At 43.7% G+C, this 23,519-nt stretch overlaps 6 protein-coding genes across 6 annotated transcripts; 2 read left to right on the forward strand and 4 right to left on the reverse strand.

The window, feature by feature from the left end:
- Positions 1 to 17: 17 nt before the first annotated feature.
- E1B28_000338 (uncharacterized protein) lies at positions 18 to 1,103 on the reverse strand. Its single transcript, XM_043146150.1, has 4 exons — positions 913 to 1,103; positions 717 to 850; positions 270 to 644; positions 18 to 207 (listed from the first exon to the last, which is right to left on the reverse strand). The coding sequence occupies exons 1-3, from the start codon at positions 1,068 to 1,070 to the stop codon at positions 277 to 279; spliced, it is 660 nt and encodes a 219-aa protein (XP_043014850.1). The 5' UTR covers positions 1,071 to 1,103; the 3' UTR covers positions 18 to 207; positions 270 to 276.
- Positions 1,104 to 1,190: 87 nt separating this feature from the next.
- On the forward strand, positions 1,191 to 2,251 carry E1B28_000339 (uncharacterized protein; the record flags this gene model as incomplete). The annotated part of the gene is made up of 2 exons (XM_043146151.1): positions 1,191 to 1,358; positions 1,430 to 2,251. 2 exons carry the CDS (start codon positions 1,191 to 1,193, stop codon positions 2,249 to 2,251), a joined length of 990 nt encoding a protein of 329 aa, XP_043014851.1.
- A 736-nt stretch (positions 2,252 to 2,987) lies between these two features.
- Positions 2,988 to 4,121, reverse strand: E1B28_000340 (uncharacterized protein; the record flags this gene model as incomplete). The annotated part of the gene is made up of 1 exon (XM_043146152.1): positions 2,988 to 4,121. The coding sequence occupies one exon, from the start codon at positions 4,119 to 4,121 to the stop codon at positions 2,988 to 2,990; it is 1,134 nt and encodes a 377-aa protein (XP_043014852.1).
- Positions 4,122 to 4,839: 718 nt separating this feature from the next.
- On the forward strand, positions 4,840 to 5,501 carry E1B28_000341 (uncharacterized protein; the record flags this gene model as incomplete). Its single annotated transcript, XM_043146153.1, has 2 exons — positions 4,840 to 4,929; positions 4,992 to 5,501. The coding sequence occupies 2 exons, from the start codon at positions 4,840 to 4,842 to the stop codon at positions 5,499 to 5,501; spliced, it is 600 nt and encodes a 199-aa protein (XP_043014853.1).
- A 185-nt stretch (positions 5,502 to 5,686) lies between these two features.
- Positions 5,687 to 9,000, reverse strand: E1B28_000342 (uncharacterized protein; the record flags this gene model as incomplete). The annotated part of the gene is made up of 21 exons (XM_043146154.1): positions 5,687 to 5,803; positions 5,863 to 6,042; positions 6,093 to 6,186; positions 6,256 to 6,386; positions 6,440 to 6,474; positions 6,533 to 6,630; positions 6,683 to 6,711; positions 6,766 to 6,929; positions 6,988 to 7,012; positions 7,071 to 7,121; positions 7,172 to 7,177; positions 7,233 to 7,252; positions 7,309 to 7,522; positions 7,579 to 7,666; positions 7,718 to 7,776; positions 7,836 to 8,001; positions 8,056 to 8,222; positions 8,276 to 8,408; positions 8,467 to 8,590; positions 8,657 to 8,748; positions 8,807 to 9,000. The coding sequence occupies 21 exons, from the start codon at positions 8,998 to 9,000 to the stop codon at positions 5,687 to 5,689; spliced, it is 2,187 nt and encodes a 728-aa protein (XP_043014854.1).
- Positions 9,001 to 18,846: 9,846 nt separating this feature from the next.
- E1B28_000343 (uncharacterized protein) lies at positions 18,847 to 20,348 on the reverse strand (the record flags this gene model as incomplete). Its single annotated transcript, XM_043146155.1, has 6 exons — positions 18,847 to 18,867; positions 18,914 to 19,254; positions 19,313 to 19,388; positions 19,441 to 19,850; positions 19,909 to 20,088; positions 20,138 to 20,348. The coding sequence occupies 6 exons, from the start codon at positions 20,346 to 20,348 to the stop codon at positions 18,847 to 18,849; spliced, it is 1,239 nt and encodes a 412-aa protein (XP_043014855.1).
- Between the last annotated feature and the right edge of the window lie 3,171 nt (positions 20,349 to 23,519).

Genomic DNA, 23,519 nt, shown 5'->3' on the forward strand with positions numbered 1-23,519 from the left:
ATAGCTCTCTATAGGTCTAGTACTGCGATAATTTAGACATAAATACGGCCAAGAGAAATCTCCAGCTGTCGGTCAGATGGACACTGTAACAAGATCTGGCAGGCTCATTGTCGGTTGACGTGACCAGATTCCAGGCCACCGTATGTTTCAGTCTTGATGGACATGCCGTCGCCCTCGCGAAAGACACCAGGTTTTCCCGTTGCAAATCTGAGCAAGAGTCTGCAACCTCAGAACAAAGAGAGTTCTAGGGGGAAAGAGAGAAGACTCACTCGGAATTTAACCACTATCAATACTTTCAATCGTTATCGCCACTTTTTCAAGCTCTTCCAACACTTGATCAAGCCCTTCTTCCTGCCAGAACTGACGCTCATGAGAGGATAATCTGCCCATCACATACACGGCAGCATCCGCCCCCCCGCGTTCACCAATGCCCAAGCGAAACCGATGGAAGTCTTGTTTACCTCCGAGAGCATTGATAATACTTTTGATACCGTTGTGTCCATTAGCAGAGCCTCCCAGACGAGCTGAAAGTACTTCGGAGCGATGGGACATTGAATCTTGAAGGACGATGAGAGCGTTCGCATGTTTGACAGAGTGTCGAAAGATTTCAGCGATAGAAGGACCGGAGATGTTCATTGCCGATTCTAATGTATCCATTGAGCAGATAAACGATTTCATTGAGTAAAAGAATTCAGAAGGGAAAGTTGGAAACATACTGGATTTAAATAGCGTGAGCTGAACGGGCGTTTTACCGATAGTGACCAAGCCACCACCAGAAATGCCTTTCCGCTCTGTGGACAGACTGATACCTAACCGAGAAGCTAAAGCGTCCACGACGAGGTGTCCCAAACTAAATCATTACATGTAAGGTCAGCAGAGAAACTGGTGTCGTCCCGAGTTTTGGAAACGGACCTATGGCGTGTTCCCGGTAAGGGTAGATTTCCGAGGCCTACGACCAGGAGTTGAGGTTTTTGCGAACGCATTTGTGAAATTGAACGCGGATGGAAGGCTTGATGAGATAAATTTGGGGGTATAAAGCGAAAATTAAACGATCTAGGACGGGAATACATTCTCTTATGCGAATTCAAAATCGGGGAGCTGAGGAATAGGTTGCAACTGCAAGTCATCCTTTGTCAGTTGTTGGTCAGCGCAAAGCGCGTGAGGCTGTGCGACGGACGCTTTTCCTCCCTATGGTCCACATCAACAACATCATCGTTGAGCCTACTCTTGTCAATTCTTCCTGCGCATGGGCCTCAGATTTCGCTCAACTCGAGTCTCTGTACGAGTGCCCCCATATAGGCGCGGTGACGACAAGGACGGCAACACTCAACGGTTTCAAGGAGGACGAAAGCCATACAGTACGTAACCCAACGATTACCTCCTTGGCCGCAACCATGACTATCAACATTTCTCGCCTTTCTCGCTGTAGGTCGCTTTCTCGAGCTCCACTGCCTCATCACTTAACTCGTATGGGTATTCCCCTTATCCTTTGGCCACGTATCTCGAATGGATCCAGCAACTTTTAAACGGAAACCACTCGACAAAGCAGCCTCAAAAGCCGTTCATCATCAGTATCACGGAGTCCAAACTGGAGAACCTCGAGCGAATGGTGAACGACATCCAAGCTTTGAGGGCCTCTATTGACGATAAGGATTCCAATCCGTCTCGTGTAGCAATTGAGCTCAACACCTCTTGCCCAAACATTCCTGGATCACCACCAAGCGCGTACAATTCATTATCGGACAGTGATACGTCGCTCAGATCACTCTTGAAGGTCCTACAAACGGCTCACCAGTCCGACCATACTCTCACGATTGGCTTGAAACTACCGCCGTTCGTGTACAGACAACAATTCACCGATTTCATCACACTGTTGAAGGATTCGGGATCCAACTCCGATACAAAATCGTCCCCCATCTCATTCTTAACTTGCACGAACACATTAGGAAACTCACTAATGTTCTTGGAGGAGATTGATGAAGCAGGGAAGTTCCGGTTTGCGGTGCCAACTGCAACAGGTGGTCTGGCTGGGGAGGCTTTACATGGGTTGGCGCTTGGGAATGTTTTTACGTTTGCTGAGCTGCTTGCGAAGGAAGACGCCCTGAAGGACATTGCGATCATCGGAGTTGGCGGGGTGACGACTGGGCAGGCTGCTTTGAGGATGCGACAGGCTGGAGCTGCAGTGGTTGGGTGTGCTACATTGCTTGGGATAGAAGGGGTGAAGGCTTTCGAAACTATTTCCAATACATAACCCGTCGCCACACTTTTTTCTCGTCTCAGGCTCTGAAGACCCTCACGAACGCAGCAGGGGCGCCAGTGAACGAGTGGTACATTCACAAGCTCACAAGCTCTAGGTGACATGGTTCAAGTCGCCCGAGGATTTTGAGGTCTGACATTTTCGATTTAGTTTCGCTTCCGGAGACTTTTTCGTTCCCTTCAGACCTGACGTTGTAAATCATTCCGTCCAGCAGCTTGGCACAACCGCTGAACGGGTATCTGCAAAGCTTTCACACTGACATCTTCTCTTTACCGTAATAACTCCGCCTACGTCTTCCAAGAAAACCCAAACCCCGTCCTTCTTGATTCGTTGGTCCGCGATTACTCTGTCGACGGGCACGAGTACCGTATCGATTTTAGCTGGATCATTAAGCCAGGTACAATTGGATCATCACCGACACGGCTGACGAGTTGGATGCCCAGTTGAAGAAGCAGGGACGACGTGCCATCAGCTACATGATCGCTGATTGTGAGAAACCTGTGGACGGGGAGTTGTCGAGTTGGTATAGACGTTAAAGGCATCCATATACTTAGTACGTTGAATGCTCCCTTCCATCGGACGCGTCAAGGACACTCCCTTTCATTTTATAGCTTGGGTAATTAGACCAAATACATGACGTGGCTTTCTCAACCAGTCGTTAATGAATGTGGAACGACACCCTCATTCCAAAATTACCCAGTGATCCCCGCCCATTTTCCAACCCTCTGCCCTAAAACCTCAAAGCCTCCTCGTACTCCTTCGCCCTCTGACCCAGAGGTTGTATGACAGTGTAGGTCGCCGAACTATTGAACTCCTGCACTCCACTACTGAAATACAATAGAGTCATCTCACCATCGTCACTGAAGAATAACTTCGGCCTTTCTCTCCTCATATAGTCCGTTCGCCCTCCATCCGTGAACACCACCGTCGTGTTGTATGCCTCCTGCAACTTGAATGTCCAGTTCCCGCTCAAATCTCTGGAGTACAGATGCGCCCCAACACGAGGATACTTCTCCCCTCTCTCCGCGATGTCAATCATCCAATGTGCGAGAATATGCCAGTTTCCTCGCTTGTCCCTCCAGAGAAAGGGGTCTTCTGTCCATGTCGGAGAGTTGTCGGACGTGTTCCAGGTTTGTATTTTGATCTTGTCATATATGCCCTCAAAATCGGGCGCTTGGAAGATCACATTGTCTTCCACAGCCAAAGCTATATCCGATGTAGGACTCTCACTCGTCCAGAGCGGCCACGCGGAGGGATTCGTTCCATTCATGATGGGCGTGAACTTATTCCATGGACCTCGAATGTCTGGTGCAGTCGCGACGGAGATATTGTTCGCCCATTTGAACGATCGACATGTGGTGGGCAATTCAGTCTCGATACCGATGGTGTACATGAGGTAAGCGTTGTCTGCTTCACTCCATACGGTGCTTGGATTATGTCTGAATGCCCCGTAGAGCTCCTGGGCGTAGTGATACGGGCCTGCTGGTCCGGTACGAGACTCGGCCCGGGCGATGACACTGAAGGGGCGCCAGGCTGAGAGGCCGCAGCCCCAAGAGAAATGTTCGAGGATTAGATGGAAGAGGGTTCTGTCGGTGCGGTCCTGGATAATCTGGCCGCCCCACGACGAATTGCCTTTGGTCCCGTAATAGGAGGGCAGGTTGACATGGGTCCAGTTGTAGCCCGTGTAGCGGGTCGCGGGGTAGAGGTCAAGTTTTCCACAATCAGAGGATGTCCATCCCGGGTCACAAATGCAGGTGTTTTGGACGCAGAGGCCGTTCAGACTGCAGTCATCATCTGATGCGCACGCTTGAATCAAATGGGTCAAGACAAGGAGAAGTACCGGGACAAGGATGAAGGAAAACATGGCTACGGCCTTCGTTGATCAGCGAATTTATACAGGGAGTGTGGCAGCAGTCATCTGTTCGAAGTACGGCTAACTTCGGGACGTGTGGCTCCGTTGATGGGAGTTGGTCTGCTTCTCGATGCAAACAGAACCTTTGCTTCGATATTCTACTGAGATAGATCGTGCGGTACTTAACAGAACGAAAGTTAACCTTTTAGTTAAAGTCTCCTTCACTTCCAAGGCCTTTTCCAATGACAACGACCATTCACATCCCTCACTCCATCAACTACAGTTGTCCACCATTTCGACGTCCCCTTCCTATGCCTGATTCATGAAGATGTTTGTTAACATGCGACCCTCAATTCAGATTTATCGAGAACCCGAGATGTTTTGACGACGGCGGTAGAGATCTTTGTATGAGGGTAGAGCTGTTCCCTGGCCCTCTTCCAATTAGCCATATCTGACCCTCAGTTCGTCGGTGTGTTGATGTGGCGAGGCATAGGGTAGCAAGTCGAAGCGTACCACGACTCATTCCGCAATCTCTTGTTTTTATTGCAATGGATCGAGCCTCGTAACCAAATGTAAGAGTCGATCAGATCAGAGGTCGTGGTACCAGTGGTTGAAACGTTGAAACGTTAGTGAAAAGAACGGCCGGTCCGCACACAGCGTTCGGCGCGGGTTGCCTATGGCTCTTCTCATGGATTGATCACTAGCCTAGTAGTAGATATATTCTCCAGCGATGGACTTTGACTCTCCTTGGGACGAAAACCCTCACCCGGACTCCACGAGAGATGCTGAATGGACCAAAATGTCTTCAGAATTTACCAATGTAACGCCTCCAATTCCACATCACGGATCGTCTCCCAATTCACCCTTTTCAACAACAATCAGGCAGGATACCGCGAAGGGATTACAGCAGGCAAAGAATCAACTCTCCAAGAAGGTTTTGACAGTGGTTTCGCACAAGTAGGAGCACCGATTGGCCGTGAAATAGGACTTTTACGTGGGGTAGCTTCAGGACTTGTGTCGTACCTTTCGACATCCAAAGGTCTATCCGATCAGGATATACAGCTCGTTGAAGCTCGGGAGATCGCAGCAGGCCTATCCGGCATTCGATTCTCGGATATCGCACCGAGAGATCTAGAAGCTGAGCAACACGCACGAGAACATCTGGAAATGGAGGGCAAAGATGCAGATGATGATATGGACATTAATGAGGAGTTGGCTGAGAAGAGGAAGATGGAGGGTTTAGAAGACATGTTGTCGCGGTTGGCTGCAGAGACACATTCTCCAGACGGAGGACAGAAGAGACCCACAACGGAAGATGTGCAACGGTTGAAAGTTCGGTTGCAAACACTGACAAGTGCTATTGGTCTACCAGAAGCAATTCTTTGGGGCTGAAAGCATTTCGAGATTCTCCATGCTTGATTGCACATAATGGGTACCTCATAATCAACACCCTCTGCCAGGACTCGCGATCCACGCGAAGCACCAGAGTACGTTTTCATTTCCTAATCTCGTGCAGGAGAAGAGGTTGAAGCCTTCCCCGGAGTAGTAGAAAATTACTCAGATCTAGACAGAGATAACTACAGTTTACGTTCAACAAAACTTTCGATGATCCCAGCCGCCGTCAAAGGATATTCCTTCAGCTGAACCTCGTCGCCTACCAGGAACGTATTTGGCTGCATGAAGATCTTCCGTGGCTATTGAAAAGAAGTGTCAGTGGTGTGCGGTCGGTTTCACGGATTTGAATGGAGCCCACCAGTTTTTTCTTCAGTACCAAATCTCTAATTTCTCCGTCCCAGCCCTCAAGTGGCTTAGTGAGCGAAGTGTAAAACTCACGAGCACCTGCACCATCTGCAGTACTCTTCCGAACCTGCAGTTCAATGAGCAACTTCCCAGCCACCTCTCTTCCCTTGGTGAGTACCGCTTCCCGGTCCACCTGACATTCAGTCAGTGCCACGAGTAGAGCTTCAACAATCAGATACCTACCCTGACGTAGAGGTTCTCGAGCTTCCCGTCAGATCCCCGAATCTCTTCCAAGCGCGCGACACCGTGCTTGATGAGGAATTGTGTAATTCCAAGCCTAGAGCGGAATGCGACGGTTAAGGCCTGGATCGAGAGGGAAAAACACGATCTAGAGTCAAAATCTCACCTCGCTTGCATGTGAGCCTGGCCATGTTTCTTTGTAGCAGGGTCGAAAAATTCGAGAGCCCTCAATCCGGCACGGGCCATGAGGAGGAAGGTAATGTACTGAACGGTCTCGATATCGTTTTTATCGACGTACTGAGGATCCTTGAGCTTTCTCGGACAATCTCAACAAGACAGTTTAGACTTACGCCGAAGATCTTGAGGATTGTGAGGTTACTTGCGACTAGACGGGCGTAACACAAAGGTGTGCAAACGAAGACGATTTAGAAGGGAATACGCACGGTATAGAGCTACCGTTTCCGCTCTGCATTCCTCCATTGACGACGAAACTTCACCAAGTACGGCGTCAGGAGTCTGACCGGGTTTGTACCACGACTTGCTATAAAGCGTTCAGTCGTGTCAGGGAAATGAATAACAGTAGATCAGCACACATTGGTTTCCCGGTCAGGGGGTTGATAACCTAGAGGTAGAACTGATCAGGATAAAGTGTTCACAATCATTGAAGATACGGAACCTTCTCTGGATCGAAGTTTTTTGAGCCGTCTGCTTGCTCTTGGAACAGTTTGCCGGAACCGTGTCCCAACAGTTCATGGGTGGCGACCTGAAGTTCGAATGCTCTGCTGTCCCACGAGTTGTACAAGTCGACATCATCAGGGTGGATGAATGTAAGCTCTTCATCTGTAGTAGGTAACCGGTTGAGGGAAGCCTTGCAAAGAGTCAGAGAAAGAGAACGAACTGGGAGCCTTGGCGGCGAGGATGTTCTACAATCGAATTAATTGTAAGCAATTATGAAACAACGTGGTCTCTGAGCGGACTCACTGCTAAAGACACGTTTTTAAAACCAGTCGTTTCACGGATGTCGTAGTAGTTCTGAGGCGAGGGTCAATACATCGCGCACCGAAAGTGTGACAACAGCCTACCGGGATCTGAGAGAGGGAACGAATCAGAAAGAGGTCGAGAAATGTGAGCGCGAGAACATACGTTGATACCAGCGGGTATGCCTACAACAGCGAGAATGTAATGAGAACCATCAGTCTTCCATCCTGAGACCACGCACCTCCTGTAGCAAATGAGACAACCTCCAGAGCAGTGAAGTCAGGCTTTCGGAACACATCAACCTCAAAGTCCTTTCCCCAGGGAAGCGTTTTGATCAACTCGGTGGCCTCCGCGACAAGGACATCATATTTGGCACTAAGTTCCTTATTCACAATGGCTGTGAAGCCTTCCCACTCAGCGCGACCGCCGTACGGATCAACGTAAGTCTCAATGAACTAGCGGATGTGGTGTTAGTCAACTGGAAGGCCAAGGACAAAATACCGCCACGAACACCAATATAAGATTCAACTACAGGTCCAATGTCCTTAACCCATTCTGTTGAGCCAGTCTTGTGATCTTTGATGGATCCTGTGTTAAAACTGTAGTGGTTCTTTTATGCGTCGGAGACGAAAGACACCAATCATGCTTACGAGCCGATGTACGCTCCAATCATAGCAGTCTGGTGGTCGTTCGAGGTGTACTTCTTGGCCTGAATGTCAAGAGCAGAATGGGCAACTGTGGAGTAGTTACAATGGTACAAAGGCGAACCTCTTGCAATGCTGCTACTGCCTTTTGAAGTGCATCCGCATGGTCACCATATTCCACTGTAAGTTTAATCTTGTCGGATTTGACCTGGACCTCGTGGGTTGTTGCTGCCTGCGACTGGGCGGAGGCGACAAGGAGAGCGAAGTCACCGGGTCCATTCTTCCTAACACTGTCATTCGGGGGTAAGAGAAAATCGAGAAGGGAATGAGGGGCATATATGTACCGAGTGTTCAGAATGTCAATACCGAGATCCTCAGCAGCAGTCTGCACCTGAGCAACCTCATCGTCTGAAATCACTTCGCCGAGGTAATAGTTAGAAATGTGGCCCTCGCTACGTTTTCCTATGAATAGGGCAGTAGAAGGTTCGGTCGAGTAGATGTGTTCCTTGAGCTGCGAAGGGTTGAGTAAAACTGGGGCGGTGGTGCATCGTTGAAGACACGCACAGATTTCCAGGATTCCACGGCCCTATCGCCATTTGGGGAAGCGCGAACCACCGACTCGAACTTCTCCTGGGAGATGCGGGGTATGATCTTCGTGAAGCCAAATGATTTGTAGTTCACCAAATTGCTCAACACTCTGGGTAATAAGGAAGACATCGGTCGTGTTCCATTGATTGAAACTCGATACTACATACTGGATAGTGTATTGCATGAGGTCTTCCCATTCTTCATCCATGACACCCGACTTGGACTTGATTGAAGGCAGGTCTGCAAGTTTTCCGTTTTCGCTGAAGATGAGTATCAACAGGTCATACAATGCTGAAAACGTCATGGTACCATCAGAATCCTGAGTTTGCACAATGCATATCAAGAGCAAGGACTCACGTATCGCCTCTGGCGTCCACTGCGCCTGAATTATCCGTGCACCAGCCCACGCTGCCTCTGAGACAAAATGGGTGTATTTCTTCTCCTTTGAGCTGTGCATAGTTGACTGATCGTGGAATCGGTGAAGTCTTCGACAGAGATACAACTCACCTTAACTGAGCAAATGACTGTGCAACGTTCAGACTGCACAGAGGTGCAGCACGATCAGCCAGGAAACGCTCAGTGTTTCCAATTGAAGTCGCCATAGAACGAGTACCTAAAAATCGAGATGATGAAAGGTGATAACCACGGGGACGAAGCCATTGGCCGAACCGGAATCCGAATCGTAGATTGGACAACGACATGGTTCAGGTGACCGCGACGCGCGCCAAATTCGCCTTGTGCCAAAAATTGCCATCACTTGTTCTGACGATGCTCAACTTTTCTGATTCTCAGTCGCGGATTTCGAAACCCCTAGCCATTTCTATTACCCCTCCAGAGCCATAAATTTGTCAGGATAGGACATTCCACGGTATGGTATGTGCCCTGACGCCAGACTGCTCCCAACTTCCTGTTCAAGCGCTCAAGAGTCCTTCTGGTGAAACAAAAACTCGTGGAAAACACAATATGTTAAACCATATTGAGATATGGCCACAGGGCCTCAGAAAAAGGTTAAATAGGAATGAATTTATTGTATTTTTGATCTGTCGAAGTAGAATAATCCACGAACTTTCAGTTCTCACTCAACCATTTCGAATCAAGACTCGACAAGTGATACGTTCACTTCTTTACTATCAATACTTATACGTAGCTGCAATCACTGGGACACAAACCATGTTCCCTTGATCAGGTTAGCAGCTCTTTCCGCGACGATATACGTTGGCACTTGTGTATGAGCAGTCGGTATTTTCGGCTGTTGAGAATACGGTGTTTGTTGAACTTATCGTTTAACATGTGACCGTGTCAGTCACAAGACTTAGACACAAGACTCCATAGACATTAGTAGTTACTCATGTACATACGTCTGTCACTAAATTTACACTATCATTCACATGGATAGTTTCCTTATCTACCAATAGCTTATAGACCTCACAGTAGATGACTGAGCATTCTCTCACATCTACTTATATCTACCAATAGCTATATGACCTCTAGAGATAACAAGAACCTTGTTACTCAGACACATTCATTAGATACTATCTTTAGTTCTAACTCTCACAGACGTGCTTAGCACGACATACCTATTATTATACCTACAAAGTAGTATAAAAGCTAGGTAGTAACGACCTGTAAAGACAGGCTGTTCTATACGAATATCCTACCTCTTAACTTTAGCAAGTTATTATCTCAAGTCCCACACAAAGTAAGTCATCCACTGTGCATTAAGGCTAACAGCCTTGCACCCTGCTATTTCAATAGGTTATGGGCCCCGAATGCCACAGACAACCTAGTCAGTGTCAATGGCGGACAGACCTATGACCCTTTGCGGGACATAGAGAAGTTCACCAGTGGATATTGGATATGGCATAAAGGCAAGATTTATTTCATTTATCTCTTTCCTTCTATACTAGTATCATGGGCCTTCACTTTCGTACAAGCCCTACATCTACATTTTACACTTCTTACTCCTCTGGTCGTGCCCGCACGCTTGTGCAACGCAGACTGAGAAGGTTTCATCCACTTACACGGATGATTCACTTGGGACAACCGTTCGGACCCCAAGTTAGATAGCTTGTAAAATAGTCACGGTCACTTTCGTATTTAAATAAGTAAAACCTCCACTATATGCTATCAGTCATATAAACGCTTAGTAGTTTATAAGCTTGTTGTTTTGGGATCGCTCGTTGGACAATGCCTAAGCATGAACCTGCGGGTTTCATGTGAGAAAGCTTGTGTAACTGATGCAGATCAATCAACAAACTTTAAAACAAAAAGCTTTCTATTGGCATATAGATTTTTACTATACATAGTGAGTCCGGGATTGAGACCGGATCACTGAAGTGACACATGACACATGGAACTAGTTATCTTAATTGATAACGACCGTTTGTGGCCAAACGGACTCATAATCTAGAGAAGGCAGATTGTTTAAAGCTTTTGCTTACAATCTTATTTCTTCTAGCAAATGTCTTCCTCCGAAGAATCAGGTGTTTACGTCAAAACTCCCACTGGCTTTAACATTCCAGTAGTCTCTGGCTCTGACAAAGCCTTCTCTGTGAAGAATGATCCAGAATCAGACTTCCTTGTTGCCAATAACAGGCAATATCCTCTTTATACCCAAATGGTCAATAACGCCGAAACTCCTTCTACTGCCGGAATCTCCGTCATCCCAATCTTCGATGGAAATGCACGCAAATGGGAAGAATTTTCTGATACCTTCACAAACTACTGTAGAGTACAGAAATGTGTAACTGCATTAACTACTGCGGCACATACTATTGCTGCTGTTGATCATGCAAGCTACCACACCTCTGTCTCTACATACAATACTTGGTCTGAGAAAAATGAACAAGCACTTGGTTACCTCCACCTTCGCACTTCAAAAGCTATTAGAATTTCATACGGAAAAGACAAAACCGCTATGCAATTCTTTGACGCATTGAAACTGGCATTCCAATCCAATAAGGTTGCCAGTGCGAATGAAGAATATATTAAATACAATAATATCTTCATTCAGGATGGTGTAAATCCAATACCTGCCATTACCCAGATCACTTCCCATGCAGCTAGACTTCAGGAGAAAGGATACCCGCTTGAGGATAAGCTTATCGCTTTCCAAATAGTCAGCAAGCTACCTCCTTCCTTCGGGAATGTCATATCTATTATCAACAATCTTACTGAGCGGGAGTTTACCACTCAAAAGATTATTGAGATGGTATCCACAGAGTGGATGCAAAAACAATCGATGTCTATGGTACAATCGAATACTGCGAGAGTCACTGGACTAAAACATTTCAATCCAAACTTTCGACCACAGTGGAATAATGGTCAAAAGAATCGGAACTTCAACCCGATTCAACAGTATAATCCTGGTGCTCATCAGAGCAACCAGAAAAAGAACTGGAAAGGAAAAGGGAAGGGGAAGCAGCCCCAACAGAACTCGAATGGTCAGAGTTCTAAAAAGCAATTTAACAATAACAAGAAGCAGAAAGGGGGAGGAAAGAAAAATAAAAACTCTTCCGGAAATCATTCTGCCCCTGTTAAAATAAATTGTTCACGATTAGCCGATGAGCTCCAACTTGTCGAAATACATATGAATCGTGTTGGCTACACATGGGATGGAGAAGAAAGACAAGTCGCGTCTACTTCGAATATTCCTAGCACTGCTACCCGAGACCTACAAATGATAGGAACGTCTACAAGTCACAATCTTGGTCGACCACTTCCCGATCATGAACCTGTTTCCGACCCAGATTTCAAAGACTTAAAAGAAATATTTGGTGAAAACACAGATTTCTTCCAACCACCACTTGCCCGATGTACCATCGATTCCACCGCATCTGATATAAATCCACAATCTGAATACCAGGTTGAATTGGATACCAGGTTGCCTCATACTGTTCCACCATCTCCTGTATTCATTCCGAATGCTCTTCGCTATACACAACTCGAAGCTACGCAGCAAAATTCCTTTGGAGAACCATCACGAGCAGAAATGTTGATCAACAATATGATTTTCAAACTTCGAAAGAATCTTAGAAACAACATTATACAAAATATTCTCCTCACAGATGATGAAGTAAAAAAGAATGACTTGCTTCACGAACTTGAGGAACTGAACGTCACTGGAATTCATAAAATAATTCTATCACTCAGTTCAGAAGCTGCAGATACTCATCGACGAGAATACGATATCAATATTTACAGAATTGACAACATGACACCACGTCAATTCATCTTCGAGAGCCTGATGGATCAGGACACAAAAATCGAAAACATTCGATTTGAGCCACCATTGATGATTCATACTGGAACACATCTTTATCCATGGCAAGGCGCCAATAATATAAGACAACTAATCAAGGATGTCTCTCTGGAAATCGTAACAATGAACGAGATTGCAAAAAGGAACTATCCTGATTTTGTACAACTCTTCAAAAACAACTCGATATGGAGAGAAAATGCTCCAATTCAAGTTCGTCTCCCACAATGCTGGAAAAAGGTTGTGGAAGAAAATCTAGAGTACAATGCCCTTGATTGGTATCTTCAAAACCCTCTGAAGAATAAAGTTGATGATTACAACATCGATCACAACTGGCTTACTCAAGTCAGATGTGTAACACGGTACTTTGGTCTTACAAAAACCCCTTCTGAAGGACTGTTTGAAGTACAAACACCACACCAAATGTGCCCTAACTGTAATCCAGAAGAAGAAGAAGCAGAAAGAATACGACGATCTGCTTACTCTGATTGGATGGAAGGTGATGAATACGATTCAGACACTTACTATGAGAAAGATGATCCATACAAATTCCAATTTGGTCCATCATCCGACACTCCAAATAATACTCCTGAAACAGGAGGATTAGTCCAACCATCTCCTGAACCTCTTCCGATTCAATTCAGTTCTCGCCTCCAAGAAGAACTTTCCAATGTTCATGCAAATGCAACCATTTGTTTCCTAATGGAAAATTCTCCAACTCCAGTATATGTCAATATGGAAGAAACTTCTAATACAGAAGAAGATACCCATATGGAGGAAACATCAGATCTAGAATGCGAAGTCATCTATGTATCTGATGATGAGCCAGAAATGTCTCTACCAGAGAATGAAACGATTGATCCAATGCCGGATCTTACGGATACAAACCCGAATCAAATCAACTTTGATGATTTCTCAATCCACAGTCCACCTCCAGACTTACCTAACCCGGTCATAACCCAGGAAGAATATCTTCCTGCAGTCATAACTGAACATGATGTGATAAGGACAGATCTTGACCTATCCTGGACTCCTCTGTTCATAAAAAATGGGTTCTATGTTGAACCAATGGTCGAGAAAGTCCAAAGGTTCAGAAATGACATGTTCAATCTGGAAGAAGAAGAAATTCTCAAAGAATATCATCGCAGAAGAACTGCTGGAGAATTTGTGACATCAATAACTGTAGGGCAAGGGAGCAATTCCATGGAACTCTTCTCACCTGCTCAAGAAGTAGCATCAATCAGAAGATCCATAACACTGGCAAAAGCTTTACCAGTGAACTGCGTCACAAATGAAGTTGATCTTGATGATCCACACCTCACTCCTTGGACAAGTCACAATTGGTTCCATATCAAACGACAATTCAATAGGAGATATGCAGTCAGGCAAAGATGGCTCAAACGCAACAGTTTGAAGAGGAAAAGGGAGGTATACGAGGAATGCAATACCGGATTTGAAGAATCTGACTTTAACGAACATGTCAGACGCATGAATCAATTAGAAAAGGACAGACATCGGTCAGCTCTGAAGAAAATTAAAGATCAGAGACGACATCTTAAGATAAGCAAAGACGAAAAGTTTTGCTATATCTGCGAATCAATTAAGCACACTCGTGCTAATTGTCCTCTCAATCCACCTCAAAGGTGCACTCACTGCCGAAACCCTACTCACCCTGCCAACAAATGTCGAAAACTTCATCCAATGGTTGAAGATTTCAACTGGCCACCAGTTGATACTGGCAAAAGCCCATGGAAAAAGGAGAGCAGGATAGATTACCTAAAGAGAATGGCAGAAGAGAACAAAAGGCGAATTTCCAAAGCTGCAAGAATGAGTACTGGCAGACGACCCCCCAGACCACAGCTTAACAACAATTCACCACTACAAAAGAAATGCTACAAGTGTGGAAGTACAGAGCACGTCTTCAGGTACTGTCCACAACGCATATGCTTCAAATGCAAGCAAATTGGACATAGCTGGAAGGATTGTACGAGACACGGAGAAACTTCGGGAGGATACATCAGGAGACATCGCTTCTCTGATGGAATTTCCTACGAAGATCGACAAATGGAAGAATCCGAGACCCCCAATGACTATCACAACTACAACGACTACGAATACAATGGTGAAGACACCTATGGTCGTGACTATGAATGCTGGCAAGATTTCTCTTTTAATTCAAAGCTTAATACTAATCACTCACTACAGAATAACACTGATCAAACTTCTTGTATAACTACAATTGGTTGTAACAATGTTTCTGTATGTAACAATATATTTGCGTTTTCTACAAATGCAATGAGTGATAAGCAAGAAAAGCAAGAGAAATGGCTACTAGATAGTGGAGCAACACATCATATGACTCCTAATATCAATGATTTTGTTGACTATCACGAATTAAGTACCCCAATCGCAGTTCAGACTAGTGCAGGCAGTGAAGCTAACACGCCTATTACTGGTCTTGGAACAGTATTCATAGAATGTCATAAACCCAACGGCCACAAATGTGTCATAAAACTTTTTCCAGTCATGTACCAATGCCATAGTCCATATCGAATACTATCCACTGGTAAGATCGAACAAGAAGGGTACTATACTCTATCTTACGATCGAGCAACTTCTCTCAGATCCAAACGAGATCACTCTGAAATCCTAACTGGATACCCCAGTAACGGAACAGATAATCTCAAATGGGTTGATGGAAAGATACTCTCCAAGGAGAGATCACCTTCCATCATTATGGCTTCTCTTGCAAACATAGATTCATCTATTTGGCATAAACGTTTTGCACACGCATCTTACAATGTGCTGCGCAAGTGTCAAACTTCATGCAAAGGTTTCACCAAATCTACGATTCGTGAACCAACTACAGGAATCTGTAAAGGTTGCGCTAAAGGAAAGATGACAGCTAAATCATACCCATCTTCTAACAAACGCGCCTCTCAGAAATTAGAATTAGTTCATGCGGATGTACTAGAATTTCCAACCCACTCATATCAACAAAACAAGTATTGCTTAACTATGATCGATGACTTTTCCTCATTAGGATGGATTTTCCCTATCCGAAACAAGTCCGATGTTTTCCAAAAGCTAAAAGAATGGAAGACATTAGTGGAAAACCTATCCAATCTAAAAGTCAAGAAGCTACGCTTCGATCGAGGGGGAGAATTCTTCTCTAGGAACTCAGATGAATTCTTCAAACAACATGGAATTTCTATCCAGTCATCTGCACCGCACATACATGAACAAAATGGACGAGCAGAACGTTTCAATCGAACGCTACGAGACAAATCTGAGGCACTTCGGCAGCAAGCCTGTGCACCAGAAAGCTGGTGGCAATTTGCCATTGAAACGGCTCTTCATGTATACAACAGAACTCCAATTCATTCCAGAGAATGGAAAACACCTGTAGAAATTTATAGCAACAAACAACCTGATGTTTCATACTTCAGAACGTTTGGTTGTGGGGCTTATGTTCATAATCACAAAGAGGTACGCAAAAACAAACTAGCACCACGCTCAGAAGCAATGATCTTCATTGGCTACAAGCCAGGATCAAAAGCTTATCGTTTTATGCGCATTACTAGCAACTCTATCGTTGTTAGCCCCAATGCTACTTTTGATGAATCATGGTTTCCTAAATGCAAACAAGAAGCACCTGGATCTATCGAGATAGACAAATCTTCCAAACCAATCCACTCTACGTCTTTTTCCCAATATCCTTATGACGGGCATGATCACAATGATCATCTTCCAAATTCCAATCAAAAGGACGCTTTTGACGAATTTTGGAACCTTCCTAATGATAGCTCTGATGATGAGGCTCCCATACCGGATCCTGAGTGTAATATTCTTAAGGATGAACAACCTCAGGAAAAACCTCATGAACAGAATTATCCTCCACAACCTCCTCCATGAACTCATAAAAGATCTCAAAAAGTGAGAGATCCTTTGCCACCTAGAGAAGTCGAACCTAGAATTCGCATACCTAGGATACAAGAAGGAAACGTCTATACAGGCAATCCTCTTGAAAACCAACAACAAGGCATGCGAAGTTGGCAGAAGACAGTTAATCCACTAGGAATACCTGAAAAAATACCAGTGAAACCGAAAGAAACTGTCATTCCTGAACAAGGAAACTCCGAGAAAGAGCTTCTGACTAGACTTATTCAGGAAGGGGGAGAACAATTCATTAAAACATTTCTTTCATCCGCTATCAAACCAGATTTTGACACAGTCAAAGACTGGTCTTATTCTGAAATCCTCAACCTTCGCCCAAAAGAGGAACAGATAGAATGGCTGAAAGCTTGTGGAGAAGAACTGAAATCACTAAATGAAAGACAAGTGTTTTCAGTAGTTAACCGTCCTACACACAAAAAACCAATCAAATGTAGATGGGTATTCAACAAAAAGTCGGATGGACGCTACAAAGCGCGATTAGTAGCAAAAGGATTTTCACAAATCCAAGGCATAGATTACGACGAACTATTTTCACCAGTTGTACGCTTTGAAACCGTACGACTACTTCTGGCATTAGCAGCACTAGAAGACTGGGAAATCTCAGCGCTCGATGTTAAAACCGCCTTTCTATATGGCGAGTTAAAGGAAGAAATCTTTATGGAACAACCAGAAGGATTCGTCAAGGATAAAGACAAGGTTTGGAAGTTACGCAAAGCATTATACGGCCTGAAGCAAGCCAGTCGAACTTGGTGGCATACGTGTACACAATCAATGATGAAAATGGGCTACACACGATGCACTTCAGATGCTGGCGTATACATCTTCCAAGAAAACGGCAAAACAGTCATTGCCATCATTTATGTCGATGATGCCCTATTCATGGGATCCGACAAGGACCTTCTCAATAGGAAGAAGAAGGAATTTATGAAAGTCTGGGAATGCAGAGATTTAGGAGAACTGAAGGAATTTCTTCGAATGAAAATCAGGAGAGATCGCAAAAATCGAAAGATCTATCTTGATCAATGCGACTACCTTGAAAAAGTAATCCGAAGATTTGATATGACAAATGCAAAATCAGCAAACACACCATTACCTGGTGGATACACACCGGTCACCAACACAAATACTCCAGATCCAAAACTTCGATCACAGTTCCAATCAGTAATAGGATCACTACTTTACCTCATGCTTGGAACACATCCTGACATTGCACATGCTGTTATCAAACTATCACAGCATGGTGCAAATCCATCCCGAGATCATCTTGATCGATCAAAGTATATCCTCAAATATCTTAGAGGAACTTCCAAATATACACTCACATATGATGGAAAGTCAAACATGGGATTCATGGCCTATTCTGACTCAGATTGGGCAACAGATCCCAGTAATCGAAAATCACACACTGGATATTTAATCAAGTTTGCCAACGCACCAGTTTGTTGGGTCTCACACCAACAAAAAACCATTGCATTATCATCTACAGAAGCCGAGTACATGGCACTATCCGACTGTGCTAGACAAATTAGGTGGATTGAAAACCTCTTTGGAGAAATAGGATTCCCATTACAGTCAATCCCACTAATCGGCGACAATCAAGGATCACTATTTCTAAGCAGTAACGAAGTACAAGAAAAGCGAACCAAACACATGGACATCCGCTTTCATCACATTCGCGAATGCATCACCGAAAAAGAAGATTACACTCTTCTATTCTCCTACAACCGAAAATCCTGCAGATCTTCTTACAAAGAACCTAGACAGAATCAAGTTCGAAAAATGCCGTAAAGAACTTGGATTAACCTTTCACTAATTCTGTATCATAATTCTATACCACATGAATTCAGTGAGGGGGAGTGTTGAACTTATCGTTTAACATGTGACCGTGTCAGTCACAAGACTTAGACACAAGACTCCATAGACATTAGTAGTTACTCATGTACATACGTCTGTCACTAAATTTACACTATCATTCACATGGATAGTTTCCTTATCTACCAATAGCTTATAGACCTCACAGTAGATGACTGAGCATTCTCTCACATCTACTTATATCTACCAATAGCTATATGACCTCTAGAGATAACAAGAACCTTGTTACTCAGACACATTCATTAGATACTATCTTTAGTTCTAACTCTCACAGACGTGCTTAGCACGACATACCTATTATTATACCTACAAAGTAGTATAAAAGCTAGGTAGTAACGACCTGTAAAGACAGGCTGTTCTATACGAATATCCTACCTCTTAACTTTAGCAAGTTATTATCTCAAGTCCCACACAAAGTAAGTCATCCACTGTGCATTAAGGCTAACAGCCTTGCACCCTGCTATTTCAATAGTGTTGAAACCTGATTAGCGAATTTTTGAAGGGAGAGAAGGGAAGGCAAATCTCACCAATATACTGGAATCCACCACCCACAATCCCCTGACCCCTTTCACTTTCAGATCTGGATCCAACACACCCCAGCTTGCACCTCTCGCGGACATCACAACGCTTCCCGCCGGATGGAAAAGTCCGGCAGCTTTCTCGGAAATATACTGGTCTAATTCTTCGTCTGTTGTCGCGTTGGTCAGTGAAGCAATGATAAATCTGTCCCAAGCTGGGGCGGAGAAGAGTCTTTTAATGCTCCTGATAGCTTCTCGCATTATGAACCTGTATAACTCCAACTGGAGGAGGTGGAAATCAATGACCGGATTATCTAACGGATTTGACGAGTTGAGTGTTACGGCTCCATCTGCATTGGAAGAGTAAGGTTGAAATGGATGATTTTTCTAGATAACGCAGGACCTTACGCGAGACGGGAGATACAGTAGCAACGCCAACGGCCATGAAGTTGCCTGTGGGTGGGACGGTTCCAATAAAGCCGTTCTAGGTTACACCTTAGTACAAGATAGTCCTGCCAAAAGAGTTCAAGACACACGATGAAAAAAAGCTCAAAATGCGCAGTGCTGTTTCCAGCAGCAGGGTCACCAAAACGATCGAAAATTTCTGCGCTTTCATTGACCCGAAGCCAGCCCATCATTACCAGAGGCGAATCAACCAGCGGCCCTGTTTTGTTCAACGTCCATTCATTTAGTTGCTCCGCAGCCAACACCAGATCTCGATTAGCCTCGTCGAAAGTCTCATTGGAGTTTATCTGATAGCCGTCCCAGAGGAAAGGGTGCTCTGTTAAGTTTTTTCCAACCGAGGGAAGATGATGAACTACGTCGATGCCGACTGCAGCCAATTCATCAGAATCACCGATGCCAGAGTGGAGAAGAACATGGGGTGACATGATGCTGCCCGCCGAAAGAATAATCTCCTTGCTCGCCATTACTGTCTGGAAGGTACCTGAACAAATTGTTTGATCATTGAAATCACTGAGAGAACGGGAGAGACGTTAACGTACTACCACCATCCTGAGCGAGTTCGACCTCGCTGAAGGTAAGCGACTGATTAGCTCTTAGTAATCGAGTCGCGCGAGTGTTGACGAGCACATTGAGATTCGATCGATTTATGAACTCAGGCCCTAGGTATGAAGTGGCAGAGCTGCTTCGTACCCCATTTCCAACCGTTGCCTGAACCCATCCTGCAGTATCATACGCATAGATATAGTAAAGGGGAGCCGCTGTGCGTACCGAAACCCAGATGGTTCCCCGAGTTCATGTCGTGGTTAAATGGAAACTCAGAGATTTCTTGCGTGGTCTGGATTAAGCGGTCTTCGATATCACGGCGAGGAGAACCCTCTAAACTGACGGAGTTGACACCGACGAAGCCGTGAACAGAAGGCTCGAACTGAGTAAGGTTACTGTTCGCGGTAATGAACTTTTCGTTCTGTAAAGATGACATGTCAATGTCGTTGTGCTTGAGTTCATATATGATATTCACCTTCCGGATGTAAGGCTGGATATTGTCCCACAACCAGCCCTCGCATCAGAGAAAACCTACTTTACTAATTAGTACTAATTAGTAATAATTAGTAATAATCGGTACTAATCCAAAACTAATTTCCATTAATTGATACTAATCACTAATTGACACTAATTGATATTAATTGGTACTAATTGGGCAAAAAGTTATATGAGTTTTTCCATAAGTAATCACCCCAAATGGTAGAGAAAATCATACTTTATATACTAGTAGTAATTAGTAGTAATTAGTAATAATTAGTAATAATTGGTACTAATCCAAAACTAATTTCCATTAATTGATACTAATCACTAATTGACACTAATTGGCACTAATTGGGCAAAAAGTTATATGAGTTTTTCCATAAGTAATCACCCAAAATGGTAGAGAAAATCATACTTTATATACTAATCACTAATTGGGGCAATTGGGGCAAAAGGTTTGCATAGGTTATTACACAGAATTACAAGGGTAAATTAGATTTATATTAGAAGACAGTGTAGTAAGTGTTTCTATCACTGAAGACCTTTACAAAGAAAGCAGAACACTGGTCTAAAACAGTACTTGAAGTCCATTCTGATGGTACTACTAGGCCAAACTTGAGATGAAATTACTTATCCTCAGGTCTGCTCTCTGTAGAGTTGGTCACAGACCACAATATTGTCCAATTGCTTACATATTTTGGGAATCTACTCCCCCTATATATTACTAACTACTGGTATAGTATCATTGGTGTGGAAATAATATCTGTATGCAGTGTATTATTTTTCGCTTTTTTAGCATTTTTTGCCTAGGGGGGTCAGCTGTCACTTTCAAGGTCCAAAAATTGGTAGGCAGGCCTTTACATATATCCAGAACATTCCCCCAAACGCCCTGTGATTCAATATTTGATTTGCCTTCTTTATTGAATATCTATTATTTCCAATATTTGGGCATAAAATATTTTCATTTATATTGTCACAGGGAAACATCCTAGCATCAATCTGATTGTGAATTTGGATTCTGCACACAAAAACACATACTACCACCCATCTCACCCATTTCTATCATCTACCTTACTCAGACAGTGCTGGATTGGTCAGAAATTGAATCACACCAGGGTATCAATTCTGGGAGGGGTGGGAGAGCTCAGCTAACCTCATAGTCAAATTCAGAGGGTCAGGAAACCCTAGAAACCAGCCCAGGATTACACAAAATGGATCAGTTTTCATTGAAATAAATGGATATTATTTCCGATATTTTGGAATAAATTTTATTTATTTATAGTGCAGTAGGGAGACATCCTATCATCAAGCTGATTGGAAATTCGAGTTCAGCACCCAAAAATACATAGTTCTACCCACCTCTAATATTTTTATCATCAACCATGCTTATACAGTGCTGGAATGGTTAAAATTCTGGCCAAACAATGATATCAATTCAGGGAGTGATGGGAAAAATTAACTAAGGCCAGAATCGGATTCAGAGGGTCAAAGAACCCTAGAAAACATCCCAGATGAACCTGGATTGAATCAGTTCTCATTAAAATACATGATATACACTGTTTTTCAACACAGTACAAGCACTATCTCTTCAAGGAGTGATGGGAACAATTAGATAAGCTCAAAATCGAATTCAGGGGGTAGAAAAACCCCCAAAACCACCCCAGAATCATCTAAATTGACCAGGAACTGATGAAATACAAGTTACCGCTTATATGGGGTACCCGCCGGTGTAACACAATCATAACTGCTAGCACCAGGTTCAATTCCGGTCTAAGGAAAATTATAAGTATAAGCACCGTTACTACTATAACCTTATTGTAACTCTTTAATATGTTATATATATAAGTATATCTATTATATTTGTATGCATAGTGGACTTAGAAAAATTTCAGACTTGAAAAGATTTCGGACAAGTCTAATACTAATAAATGTAAGTAAGTAACTAAAATTAGTTAGGTTCTACTTCAAAATATCATAGTAGAGTATACTATAGTATAGTAATAAAATAGTACACTATATACAATACAATATGGTGAAATGTCTTTTTCTATTTACCTACTAATGCCTACTAATTAGTACTAATAGAAGTATGTAAAATACAATATGGTGAAATGTCTTTTTTTATTTACCTACTAATGCCCACTAATTTGTACTAATTAGTATTAATTAGTACGAATTAATTTGATAACCTAGCGAATTCATACTAATTGAATTAGTGCCAATTAGTATCGATTATTATTAATTAGTACTAATTCATACTAATTCATACTAATTAATAAATCTGGATTCTCCAGATGCGTCGCCAGTCATAGATGCGTAACGATTGAAGTCATCTGCAGTACCTCGAGTGCATCCCATAGTCTGTTTCTTTCGATTAAGATTCTACGAATGACAGAATTTGGGTAGGGATCATACTGATAGAGCTGCTGCCCCCTAAAGCAAATCCACGGGGGACAGGAATAGACCTGTTGTTGATGGCATGTTGGGGCGTGGCTTTTATGTATAACTTTCAATGTCAGGACGTCTATCATTGACAACACTCGTACTTGTAAGGTTCCAGTCGAAAGGTGTGTTGGGTGCCAGTTGTGGCGCACGACCAGGTATCATCAAGTCCGTGACATTGTCAACCCTGTATTCATCCGATTAATCAATTAGTAGATACAAATTCTGGAGTTGAGAACGTACGATCCCCCGGCTTCGATGACTAGAACTGACCAGAAAGGATTTTCGGATAATCGATTTGCAATGACATTCCCAACAGTTCCGCCTTGAACAGGTTGAGCACATCTATAGGCAACATTGAGGTGATAATGAGCTCACCGCCTACTACTGTCATCGACCCTGAAGTCGGAAAAACGGGGAAGTCGGAAAAGTGTAATATAGTGAGTGCTAGACTAGATTTTTGAGCAAATATACTATCAAAAAAGAAGGAGCGGGGTCTTATATGCATGCCTGACAATTTTCATGACGGGGGATGGGTTCTTCACTGAGCTGTGGCAGTAGCACAATGAGGGGTCAGTTTTCCGACCAAAAATCGAAGCGTGAGAATATTTCCTAATCAGGAGATCGGCCACTGCAGCACAAGTACTCATCAACCTCTCGTTGTTCTTGGTATGTTATGACCACA

Source organism: Marasmius oreades, chromosome 1 (genome assembly GCF_018924745.1).
Source record: "Marasmius oreades isolate 03SP1 chromosome 1, whole genome shotgun sequence".
In the NCBI taxonomy this organism is placed as follows: Eukaryota; Fungi; Basidiomycota; class Agaricomycetes; order Agaricales; family Marasmiaceae; genus Marasmius; species Marasmius oreades.

Excerpts from the sequence above, each read along its gene's own strand:
- E1B28_000338 (XM_043146150.1), bottom strand. The coding sequence starts at position 1,070 with ATGTATTCCCGTCCTAGATCGTTTAATTTTCGCTTTATACCCCCAAAT. Across the intron at positions 851-912 it reads TTACCGGGAACACGCCATAG|TTTGGGACACCTCGTCGTGG; the intron begins GTCCGTTTCCAA and ends GTAATGATTTAG. Across the intron at positions 645-716 it reads GCTCACGCTATTTAAATCCA|AATCGGCAATGAACATCTCC; the intron begins GTATGTTTCCAA and ends TGGATACATTAG.